At 38.2% G+C, this 12,639-nt stretch overlaps 1 protein-coding gene across 1 annotated transcript in view; it reads left to right on the top strand.

Moving 5' to 3' along the window:
• Window positions 1-12,639, top strand: part of lamb1a (laminin, beta 1a) — a 53,197-nt gene that overhangs the window by 21,529 nt on the left and 19,029 nt on the right. The window contains exons 14-23 of the mRNA XM_067436146.1: window positions 40-198; window positions 384-511; window positions 4,537-4,657; window positions 4,741-4,948; window positions 5,889-6,032; window positions 7,589-7,820; window positions 7,895-8,058; window positions 8,478-8,702; window positions 9,939-10,156; window positions 10,254-10,350. Of these exons, the coding sequence (XP_067292247.1) occupies window positions 40-198; window positions 384-511; window positions 4,537-4,657; window positions 4,741-4,948; window positions 5,889-6,032; window positions 7,589-7,820; window positions 7,895-8,058; window positions 8,478-8,702; window positions 9,939-10,156; window positions 10,254-10,350 (1,696 nt within the window). The remainder of the gene's footprint in view (window positions 1-39; window positions 199-383; window positions 512-4,536; window positions 4,658-4,740; window positions 4,949-5,888; window positions 6,033-7,588; window positions 7,821-7,894; window positions 8,059-8,477; window positions 8,703-9,938; window positions 10,157-10,253; window positions 10,351-12,639) is intronic.

Below are 12,639 nucleotides of genomic sequence, written 5' to 3'. Positions count from 1 at the left end.
CCCAATGGTTGACCCAAATATCTCTCCGTCCCACTGCAGGGTGTGACCGTTGTCCCGAGAACACACCCTCAGGACAGATCCCCTACTTGGACTGGCATTGGTTTTGTGAATGTTCCTGAAGGTGCCTATCTTGAATTCAGCATTGACAACATACCCTCCTCTATGGAGTATGACATCATCATCCGATATGAACCTCAGGTGACTTACCCTACAATCGCACTGTATTAATTACATTGTGTTACATATTACTCATATTGGCTTTTGAAGATTAGTAATGTCTAACTGAAGTCAGCTGGGACATGTTTCATCAGTCCTCTCTTGAGTTTAAGGGTAAGCAGACATCACATCATTACATCATCTTTTTGCTCTTTCATGGTTTGTAGCTGCCAGAGCAGTGGGAAGAAGTGTTGATGACCGTCATCAGGCCTAGCGTCATTACCACTGACAGCCGCTGTGCCAACACAATGCCCGATGATGACAACCAGATGGTGTCACTGCATCCTGGATCCAGGTATGTTGCTGCGTCCCAAATCACTTACTGTCTGAGTAGGTACTGCATGTGAATTTGAATTTACTTTGCGGAAGTACGCTCTTTATAGTAGGAATGTGGAGAGCATGAATGTAATCTGGACTTACTACATCCACCATGTTGTTACTGTCATGTGACCTACCCACGTCAGTTGCGTCGCTTCACTTCCATTCATAAATCCTCTCCCGAGGCCTCCTGGGATAGTAAAGTGTCCATTGTATGCGTACTACAGAATCTCGCCAGAAGTAGTAGGTCATTCAGGGTCTTTTCGCCTAACTTTTTTTAAAGTTTTCGGACTGGCATACTGTTTTTCGCATTCAATATAGTAGGGAAGTATTCAATTTCAGATGCAGCTTGAGCGAAGAAAGAAAGGCCACCTGATGCACTTTCTCTTTCATCCCTACAACAATAATGACAGCACAGCGGTTTGCTGCCTAACTAGTGTTCTTTTTTACCTGGGAAATATTTTAAGTAAGGGATAATCCGCGGCTAGATAATCCACGTCAAGGAGGCAAAGAACCACCTGACATGAAGTGCATTAAAATAATTTAATGCACCATTAGCCGTGGATTATCCCACTTCTACCACGGTTATTTGACAGCATTGACCACTTAAAGCTGTTACTGATGTTTGCAGTGCAATATTTAAACCGGGAGGGTAAAATTGATGGTTATTTTTATCAGTCACGGTTCCTAGATCCAGCATTCTGACTGCTTTGAATCAGACACAGAGATAAAGTGGTGTGTAAGATTACAATTATTTTAATAAATCAATTATAGCATTTATTGAATCATCAAAAGAGAGATTGAAACCTGTCTGTTCACTGTCTCTCTCTCCATTTAACAACGAAGCTGTGAGTTTAATTACTTTAAAATAATGATGTAACCCCCTTTGTTGCTAAGAAATATAACAATTCAGTAGCAAAGCTATTTTATGACAAAAAAAATTGCATGGCAATGTTGATACGTTTTTGTTCTCCTGAATGTTTCTGTGTGTGTGTGTAGCATGATCTCCACTCTCTGTGTGCAATTGATGTGTGTGCTTCAATAAAATCCGCGCATTTATATAGAACGTGATTAAACTGACTTGGAACTACCTACTTTAATTAAGGGATAATGTACACCCAGCCAGTTGTTATCGTAGAATAAACCCCGACAGAGGGTCTTGCATCACTCTGAAGGGGTTTGTTCTGCGATTAAAAACCGGCTGGGTGTACATTATCCCGCTTATTACACGGCTACTAGTCTCAAATAAATAATTATTAGACACAAAATATTGTCTCGAGATTAAATATTTTATTAGCTCTTACGCAAAGCTTCCGCGAAGGAAAACAGTTCCAACCTGCTTTAAGCCTTTATCTATTGCTGAAGATTTGCCATATTCCCTTGCTAAATGTTGAAAATGAATGCTGAAAGGGTTAGTTCACCCAAAAATGAAACCAAGCCTATGATTTACTCACCCTCAAGTTATCGTAGGTATATGACATTCTTCTTTCAGACAAATACAATCGGAGTTAATCCAAGCAGTTGTTGTAGTTTGAAGTCCAAAAAAAAATGCAGCTGTCCGTCAAATAACGTGCTCCACACGACTCTGATGGGTTAATAGAGCCTTCTGATTCGAATCGATGCGTTTGTGTAAGAAAAAGATCTATATTAAAAACGTTATAAAGGAAACCTGCCTTGAAGTCTTCCATTGTAACCCACGGCTGCTTAAGCCACAAGATGGCGCCAGCGTTAAGCATAGAAGTAGTACCAGTCAAGATAACTCGTAGTACCCGTATGAGCGGGTGTTATCTGGAAATAACGTACCGCTGGAATGCGCGATTGACCAATCAGAATCAAGTATTTCACAGAACCGTGTAATAAACAGTATTGCACACCTTCCAGCCAATCAGAATCGAATATTCAGACAGACCATGGTAGTTGAAACACTAAAATTACTAACTAAACCTAAATGACTAACTAAATAACTAAACCTAAACTAAAACTGAAATCAAAATACATTCAACCTAAATAGCAATATTGACTTAACATAAAATAACTAAATATACTTAAATGAAAATAAAAACTGAACATATAAAATAAAATCTAATTAAAAATGCACATTGAAACCTATAATAGTATATACATAATACTAAAATAACACTGAAAGGCTGTTGACAATGTAATGATAAACAATAATAAATAATAAACAACATTATGCATTTTGACCAAATCTGAAGGCAGCATCTCATGTATTCTTTACAGAATACATGAGATGCCACAAATGCATAGAAGTGATGATTATAGATAGGCCTATATTTATTTAATTCAAAACCTAATAATAATTAAAAAAAATTGTTGCATCTAATTAAAAGCTTGAGCATCAAGCTATTAGCTTAACAACATGCTAATGTAAAACTCCTTTGAAATCAATTGTGAGCTGAGTTTATTTGTGTAACTGTTAGTTCAGTCATTATGAGGTGTCACTTCAATTAGGATGCATTGACATGATTGGTGAAATTTAGTCTAAAAAATCTATTGAAGTGTGGAGATGCAGCTTATAGGTGCTGGCCATATAATTAGAATTTCATCAAAAAGTTTATTTCACTAATTCCATTCAAAAAGTGAAACGTATATTATATTAATTCATTGCATACAGACTGATATATGTCAAATGTTTATTTCTTTTAATTTTGATGATTATACGTTATAACTGAAAATCCCAAATTCAGTAATATTGTGAAAAGGTTCAATATTGAAGACACCTGGTGCCACACTCTAATCAGGTAATTAACTCAAAACACCTGCAAAGGCCTTTAAATGGTCTCTCAATTTAGTTCTGTCGGCTACACAATCATGGGGAAGACTGCTGACTTGACAGTTGTCCAAAAGACGACCATTGACACCTTGCACAAGAAGGACAAGACACAAAAGGTCATTACAAAAGAGGCTGGCTGTTCACAGAGCTCCGTGTCCAATCACATTAATAGAGAGGGGAAGGAAAAGATGTGGTAGAAAAAAAGTGTACAAGCAATAGGGACAACTTCCCCCTGGAGAGGATTGTGAAACAACCTATTCAAAAATGTGGGAGAGATTCACACAGAGTGAACTGCAGCTGGAATCGGTGCTTCAAGAACCACTACGCACAGACGTATACAAGACATGGGTTTCAGCTGTCGCATTCCTTGTGTCAAGCCACTCTTGACAAACAGACAGCATCAGAAGCGTCTCATCTGGGCTAAAGACCACAAGGACTGCTGAGTTGTCCAAAGTTATGTTCTCTGATGAAAGCAAATTTAGCATTTCATTTGGAAGTCAGGATCCCTGAGTCTGGAGGAAGAGCGGAGAGGCACACAATCCACGTTGCTTGAGGTCCAGTATAAAGTTTCCACAGTCAGTGATGGTTTGGGGTGCCAGGTCATCCGCTGGTGTTGGTCCACTGTGTTTTGGCAGACCCAACAATGCAGAAGAGCTGAAGGCCATATCAGAGCAACCTGGGCTCTCATAACACCTGAGCAGTGCCACAGACTGATCGACTCCATGCCACGCCGCATTGTTCAGGCAAAAGGAGCTCCAACTAAGTATTGAGCGCTGTACATGCTCATACTTTTCATATTTCATATTCAGATACTGAATTTAGGATTTTCAAAGAAATTTAAAAGAAATAAACATTTGATATATATGAGTCTGTGTGTAATGAATGAATATAATATACAAGTTTCACTTTTTGAATGGAATTAGTGAAATAAATCAACTTTTTGATGATATTCTAATTATATGACCAGCACGTGAATGCTCGCACATAATTCCCTTTCAAACCAATCAGCATTCTGTTGGTCAATACAGCAAATTCAAGTGACCAACATCTGCATAGGTAAATCTTCAGATTCCCATTGAAATTACTTGCTTTTGACCGTGACAATATGCTGAGCAACGTTAACTGTGTTTAGAAGGCAGTGCACTAGGTTTTGGAAGCTAGTGTCTTTGACTGTTGAAAAAATGAATTCTCTTGGTTTTACCCATCAGGTATGTGGTGCTGCCCAGGCCTGTGTGTTTTGAAGAGGGCTTGAACTACACAGTGCGCCTGAGTCTGTCTCTATACTCGGCTCTCAGCGATATGCAGTCGCCATACACCCTCATCGACTCGGTAGGCTCCCTCTTTTGCCCTCAAAACAGATTGCATTGTAATCCTCAAATGCTGATCGGCCGATTTTTGATCCTTGCCCTCAGATCGTCCTCATGCCACACTGCAAAAACCTGGACATTTTCTCTGGCTCTGGATCAGAGGGTGGGAACCTGGTGACCAACAGTGCCTGGGAAACCTTCCAGCGCTACCGCTGTCTGGAGAACAGCCAAGCTGTGGTGAAAACCCCCATGACTGATATCTGCAAAAATTACATCTTCAGCGTGTCTGCGCTTCTGCATCAGGGAGTTAAAGGTACATCTACTCAAATTTAAACGGATCAGTTATGCTTGCTAAGAATGTTTTGTTTCAGAAAATAAAGCCTAGTTCTACTATTAAATATGGCATTTCAACTTGATCTGTAAGTTCTTTCCACTTTGTTTAAAGTGCACACGTACAGATATCACTCTGTCATCATCGCATGAGATCGGCTCCATTCTCTAACCACATAAGCATCCTCTTTTCCCTTTATTATAGACGTGCTAGTATTCATTCTGTCATCGTTCATTCAGCTTTCATTTTCCTCCTCTCAGCAGAGGTGCTTTCCTACCTCGTGTCAGAGCTTGTAACGCGGCCTCAGGCATAATTATACTGCCTTACATGCTTCCTGTCTGAGACTTTACATTTTCATCAACTGTCATGGCAAGAAGAAAAGCAAAAGACATGGCTAGAGGCGTAAATCAGAACGAATGAAAATGTTCACTTCTGCATGATATAATCAAACAAAACACACTACTGCTAGAAAGACATTTTCAAGTCAAGATGCTTTAAATATGTAACTTGTCAAGCTGCATGTGATAATGTAAAAACTACTCAAACTCCTTTCTTGGAAAAGTAGGCTACAATTCAAGGTTACACTTTAATAAATGGCTACGTTGAAGCCATTTAACCTTCTGGTGCTCTTCGCATGGCGGTCAAAAATGACTGAATTTTAATTAAATTTTATTTCAATTAAATGATAGTACTATATTTTAGTTCATTGTTTTTTAAATTTAATATTTTGTATTTTTGAGGGATTTTATAGCATATATGCAAAATGATTTTATGCATTTTTGAGCATATATCTGAAAATAAAAATGAGTAAATCTTGAATGGTTTAGAGACAAAAGATGGAAAAAAATGGCTTGACTGATAAAATCTGTTAATTAAAACACTAACATTGAATATGTTTCTCTTTTTCTCCTGTTTCTCTCAGCCTGCCAGTGTGACCCGCAGGGCTCTCTCAGCACTGTTTGTGACCCGAGCGGTGGACAGTGCCAGTGTCGTCCCAACGTGGTTGGCAGGAACTGCGACAAGTGCGCCCCGGCTACCTTCCTTTTTGGGCCGCAAGGCTGCAGGCGTAAGTACTTGCCAGTGAACTCTTTTAACATTTCTGGGGTTTGTCAGTAAAACTACAACAAATATATTTTTGCATTCCCATTTGCTCCAGTAGTAAAACAAACCTTTACAAAAAGGAAAAAAATATCGAAAGAGTGATTATGTTGGTCAGAAAAGTGAAATATGTAAACATTTGCTGTTACTCCCTCAGCTGTTGTATTAGAAACATTCACACTGCAGCGTTAATAGATTTCTGAATTTTAATGCCAAGGTAATAAAACACAAAGTGTGTTATGTTGTCTACATTACATAAAATAATTTAATTATTTAAAATAGAAAACACTTTAGTATTGTCAAGTATTGCTATTTTTACAGTGTTAATAACTGTGGAAACGCATCACGTTCTGAAAACGGTACATGTTGTTTTTTGTCTAGACAAAAAATATTGATATTTCAATATGTATCAATACTGACGTGGTTCCAAAACTCCTTTTCTTCAGTATCGATACACCGATACCAGCTGACATTCTCACTCACTCGACTCATTTGCTCTGGTTGAATAGTGCTTGTATTCCACATAATTTTTTTGTAAATGTAGTTCAACAAATCAAATAAAGCCTCTTTGTGCTGTGTGTAAGCCGTTAAAACTAAATTACCCAAATTACAAATAAATAATTATCTGTATTGCGGTATATATGGTAGTTTTCCCCATGGTTTTGAATATATATATTTTTTTAAGGTAGCGTATAGTGTTGTCAAAAATACCGACTTCGGTACCTAGTAGTGCTGCAACGACACGTCGTCGTCATTGATGACGTCGACTACGGAAATACGTCGACGTTTGTGAAATCTGCCGGCGCGTCGCGTCACACATTCATCTCGCGTAATGTTGGCTTCTGCTCCTGGGAATGGAGAAAGTTCTCCATTCTATCACAAAAACCTGGACCAAGAATATCAAAAGTATGGGAATGCTTTAAACAGAGGCCAAACAGTGTTTCCCAGACATAGACTAATTTGTGGCGGACCGCCACATAATCAATCACCGAATGATTCATCATTCATTCATTTTTACGCTATTTAAAAGACGCACACATATTCGTTCAGCTGCATTTCCTTAAGTTCTCTCTCCACCCTTTTGCATGTCGCTTACTCACTCACACACACTCGGTTGCATTCGACCGTAAATCTTAAACAAGTTTTATTGCATTTTGGCGCATTTAGTGTGACATAGCTTTTAAAACCAGAGTATCGGCAGGCCGGAAGACTGATAGAACGTCTCTCGTGTATCTGTGTGAACGCTCGGTGAAAATTAATTGATGTATTTTTCATGCACGGGTCATTGTAGCCAATCACAGACATGTTTGTTGAGTGTATGGCCAGTCTGAGTGCTGTTGAGTGGAAACGTAAACACCACTGTCACATTTTTAAAATTTCAGTACCGACTAGGTACCGAATCTAGAAAACACTAGTATCATATTGTACCAGTAGCGTGACAACACTACTCTATAGTATAGTTTGCACCATAGACAATTCATAAAATGTCTTTCACAAGAGTTATTCTGGTTTCTTGTTATTTAGCATGTGATTGCAGTCCTGAGGGGTCTGTCCACTCTTTCTGCCACGAGGCCACCGGCCAATGTGAATGTATTCCCGGAGCGTATGGGCGACAGTGTGACCGCTGTCTGCCTGGACACTGGGGTTTCCCGAACTGTCGCCCCTGCACTTGCAACGGCCACGCCGAGCAGTGTGACCCTCACACGGGACAGTGCCTGTCCTGCAGAGACCACACCACTGGCCACAACTGCGAGAGGTTAGTTACTGTTTTCTTTGTTCAACATTATAACTTGAAATTGAAGCCTTTTACTCATCAAATCACTTCCGCAGGTGTTTGAACGGCTACTATGGTGACCCTGTCTTGGGCTCTGGAGACCACTGCCGCCCCTGCATGTGTCCCGACGGTCCCGGCAGCGGGCGACAGTTCTCCGGCGCGTGTTATAAGAGTCTCGACTCCAACCAGGTGTTCTGCGTCTGCAACCAGGGATATAAAGGTAAACAGCAGACATCTTATTTGATTTATAACAGCATCTGTCAAGAACACTGCAATTGTCCTTTATCATGACACACACTAGAACTTTTCATACAGTAATTCAGAAGTTTAGATTCCTTAAGATTTTTTTCTGCTCACTCAGGCAGTAAACATTGTGAAATATTTTTACCATTTAAAATACCTAAAAACTTGTCTTTGCATCACAGGGATAAATTATATTTTACTGTATATTTAAATAGTTATTTTAAATTTTAATATTCTTTTAGACTTAAAGATTCCACCTTTTGAAAGGTTGTGTATGTGTATGAGAATATGGTAGTATTTTGTCATGAAATATGTATTTTGTATCTTGTAATATGTAATTTTTTTAGTAGTGAAAGCAGTAATTTAACCCCCCCGCCCCTCTTTTGTTGCCCAAAGGTGCCAGGTGTGAAGAATGCGCCCCTGGTTATTACGGTAACCCACACGAGGTGGGCGGAGAATGCCGCTCATGTCAGTGCAATAACAACATTGACATGACGGACCCGGGGTCCTGTGATGCCCGCACGGGCGTCTGTCTCAAATGCCTGTACCACACAGAGGGCGAGGGCTGCAACCGTTGCAAGCTTGGTTATTACGGCAATGCACTGACCCAGAGTTGCAGAAGTAAGCTTTAGAATAAATCAGTTTTAATATGATCCAAATATTTTATTGCATATTTTTGCCATTTAAAATTGAGTTATGCACTGATTTAGAAATGTTGGGTGATACCAATTATTATTACCAGTACAATGCCTACTAAATAAATATTTTTATTTAAAATATGATGTACAATTGAAAAGTTTAGTACTTTTGAAATCTACTTGAACTCTTTCCCCACTGGTTTTTGTTTAGTTTCTAGCCAGCGTCAGCTTAAAAAAAGTCAAGACAAAAATGTCATTGCCCCCAGAATATTTTGTTGTATAAATATCTAAACATACATTATATCAAAAGAACAGAGCTTCTGTTTAATTTTTTTTTGTACGTTTTTATCAAAGACTACATCTGGATTGATCAAAACACTGATGGAGTAGATGGAGTCCATCAACACCCCCAAAACTTCACAGTCCTATAGCTCGTCCTGGGTGGACATTTCATTCAGTGACATTAGACAGTTTTGATTTATATGTGGTTTAATGTTGATTGATCGCAGTCAGAGATTATCTTATTATTGGGAGATACGAGGGTCCATTGCTCTACCGTTGGAGAAAGCTTAACGGCTAACTTGGATCACGTGTGCCTTGATAAACAATCACATTACAGCTCTGATGTCATAGAATTATATGTATAGTTGTGCGACAGTCAATCACTGTTTGCGGATATCATATAAATGAATAAGCAGTGCTGTAAATTGAATCATACCCGTCGCACAATTGTCTGTGACTAGTCTTATAAAACAGCATTTTTTTTTTCTGTGTAAAAATAAAATTCAAACAAATGTTTAAGAGCAAACATGTTGAAGATTAGCCGATGGCCTGTCGATTCATTAAATGAGAGAGCTGTTTTCCTCACAAAAAGCGGTTTATTCAGTGTAGTTAAGGCTCTCCTCCATCGAATTCCATTAACAAAAAGGCTCCTTGCCTTCGCAGGCGTCTAAGGTTGCAGGCTTGCCTTTAAGTGACTTTGCTTCTATCACTTGTTGCTGCTTCTTCTTCGCCTGTTTTTATCCAGAGATTCTCTTACAGAAGATGCATAATAGCGCCTCCGACCATATAACAGGCAATTATGTCAATGGCAGGGAAAGAGTTAAAGGCTTTTTCACCGGTATTTAAAAAAACAATTAAAAATGTTGTGCCTCTAGTGTAAGTGTGGATTTGATTATTGGCTCTTGAGTTTCAAATGTTTTGTCCTTGTCTTTCTCAGAGTGTGTTTGTAATCATATGGGCACTGCTCAGGAGATGTGCCCCTCTCAGGGTAATTGCAACTGTGACTTAAACAGCGGACAGTGCCAATGTCTTCCCAACGTGGTGGGTCAGCACTGCGATCAGTGCGCCCTGGACACTTGGAACATGGCCAGCGGGAAAGGCTGCGAGGCCTGCGACTGTGACCTCAATCATTCCTTCGGCTCTTCTTGCAATGAGGTTAGACCACATTCACAGCCATCGCATGTTTGGGATAGTTACAAAGTACACATTTTCAGATGGATTAATCAGTGTTTTTTTATCCTCTGTGCTATAGATTATGGGCCACTGCTCTTGTAAACCTGGGTTTGGTGGAAGAACCTGCCGAGAGTGTAGAGAACTTTTCTGGGGGAATCCTGAAGTCAAATGCCACGGTGAGTTCAGAAAATAATGAAAAATATTAGTGCATTAAAATGACCCAGTGAATTATGAAAATCTTTTTATAACTTTAATAATGTGACTTATTGCTATAGGAAATAATATATTATGGAGCATTTTTTGTTCATTTTATTTTCAGCAAGAATACATTCAATTAATAAAAATTGTATTATTGTTTTTTTTAAATATTATTTATATTGTTATTTATCTTTTAATTTGTAGTGTATTATTCACACTATAATCTTAAAAGTTTGGGGTCAGTAAGCATTAAATTGGGATGCATTAAATTGACAATAAACACATTGTATTATTTTACAAGATATTCTATTTAAAAAAATGCTTTAGATCTTCCTATTGATAATAATCATAAATGTTTCTTGAGCATCAAATCATCATATCAGACTGATTTCTGAAGGATCATGTGACACTGAAGACTGGAGTAATGATGCTGAAAATACAGCTTTGATCACAGATAATAAATTAAATAGATAATAATAAATTTAGATAATAATAATAATAATAAATTAATTTTTTACAATATATTCAAATAGAAAACAATTATTTTAAACTCAAAAAATATTTCATAATATTACAATTTTTACTGTATTTTTGATTTAAAAAAAAACTTGGTGAGCAGAAGAGACTTCTTAAAGAAATCTTAACCCAATCTGACCCCAAAATTCTTAATGATTTTATTCAAACCTTTATTTTAAATCTGATTAATTGTTTAACAGCACCTATCGCATCCATAATTGTGTTTACATAATGTATGTATAATTATCATCGATATATAAATATACATGCATTTATGTATTTTCCGGACTATAAGTCGCTCCGGAGTATAAGTCGCATCAGTCAAAAAATGCGTCATGACGCGGAAAAAAACATATATAAGTCGCACTGGACTATAAGTCGCATTAGGGCAGAGCTGCAGCCGCGCGCATGCGAGCACGCGAGCACCCGCGCGCGCATGCGACCACCTGCTCGCGTGCACTCGCTCGTGCCCGCTTCACTGCATAACCCGAGCAGAAGAAAGAAAGTTTGAAGTGAGTGAGAAACTTGTAAGGGACTGGCGAAAAGCAGAGGTTACTTTAATTGTGATGAAGAAGAAAAAGAAATCTACTTGCGGACTGTAAGCAAGATGGCCAGAGCTGAAGGAACGAGTCCACAGAGGCTTGAACTCTCTGCCGGGAGAGGCTCTGCCGCGCGAGACGAACGCTGTGAGAATCGTTCTCCGCTGCATGTTTTACTACATGCTGTTTGTATTTTGCAGAATAAGATTTTCTTTATGGGAGCATTTTGTTTGTGTTCAGTCTTTCTAAGTTGTTGTGTATAAGTAAATATTAGGCTACAGGAGCAGCATAGAACGCATTCTCGCGGCTATATGTTTATTCTTGTCAGTCAGTATGAATTAAATTTGATATATAAGTCGCACCTGACTATAAGTCGCAGGACCAGCCAAACTATGAAAAAAAGTGCGACTTAAATAGTCCGGAAAATACGGTATATATATATATATATACATATATATATATATATATATATATATATATATATATATATATATATATATATATATATATATATATATATATATATATATAAAATATGTATGTATATTTTATCTGTGTGTGTGTACATGCAAATATTTCTTAATTATAGACATGCTTACTGTACGACTACGGTACGTCTCCAAAATTGTTCTCTTCAGAAACAATCGCAAAATACGGCAGAGCTCGTGTTTTAAAGCAAAGCACACACTGGAACGAATAATTCACTAAAAATGCAATTTGAGTCTTTATTCTCTCTCATATGTGTGATGTAATCAGCCTGGCCTTCTTTACATTAGCACTGTTTTGGACTGTTTGAATGATTTCGATTACTGTATCACTGAAAACTTTCCCAGAGTTTAACAGCTTAAAATGGTCTGATCACAAACAGAGAAGCAGAATTGAAAAGTTAGAATGGATATTTCCTCCTACCAGGGTTACAGTTGCTCGGTGCGATTGTGATAAGCTCTCTACTTCTAAGATCATCTACTGCGTGACAAATTACGTTAATGACGCAGCTTCACTAGGGATGGGCGATATGGACTAAAAAATGCATCACAATATTTTCTGGTATTTATTGCGATAACGATATCAATGACGATAAATGTAGTACCATTCCCCATGTTTTTGGCTACAAGTGAGAGCTGCACACATTCTTGAGAGCAAAGTGTCAAAGGAATAATTGCAGCAAATTCGATAATATCTATCATTATTTGTCCTTGTCCTAGTTTTATT

This window comes from Pseudorasbora parva, chromosome 25 (genome assembly GCF_024679245.1).
Source record: "Pseudorasbora parva isolate DD20220531a chromosome 25, ASM2467924v1, whole genome shotgun sequence".
Lineage (NCBI taxonomy): Eukaryota > Metazoa > Chordata > Actinopteri > Cypriniformes > Gobionidae > Pseudorasbora > Pseudorasbora parva.
Note: the sequence above shows the minus strand (reverse complement) of the source record. Positions and strands in the feature narration are given on the sequence as shown.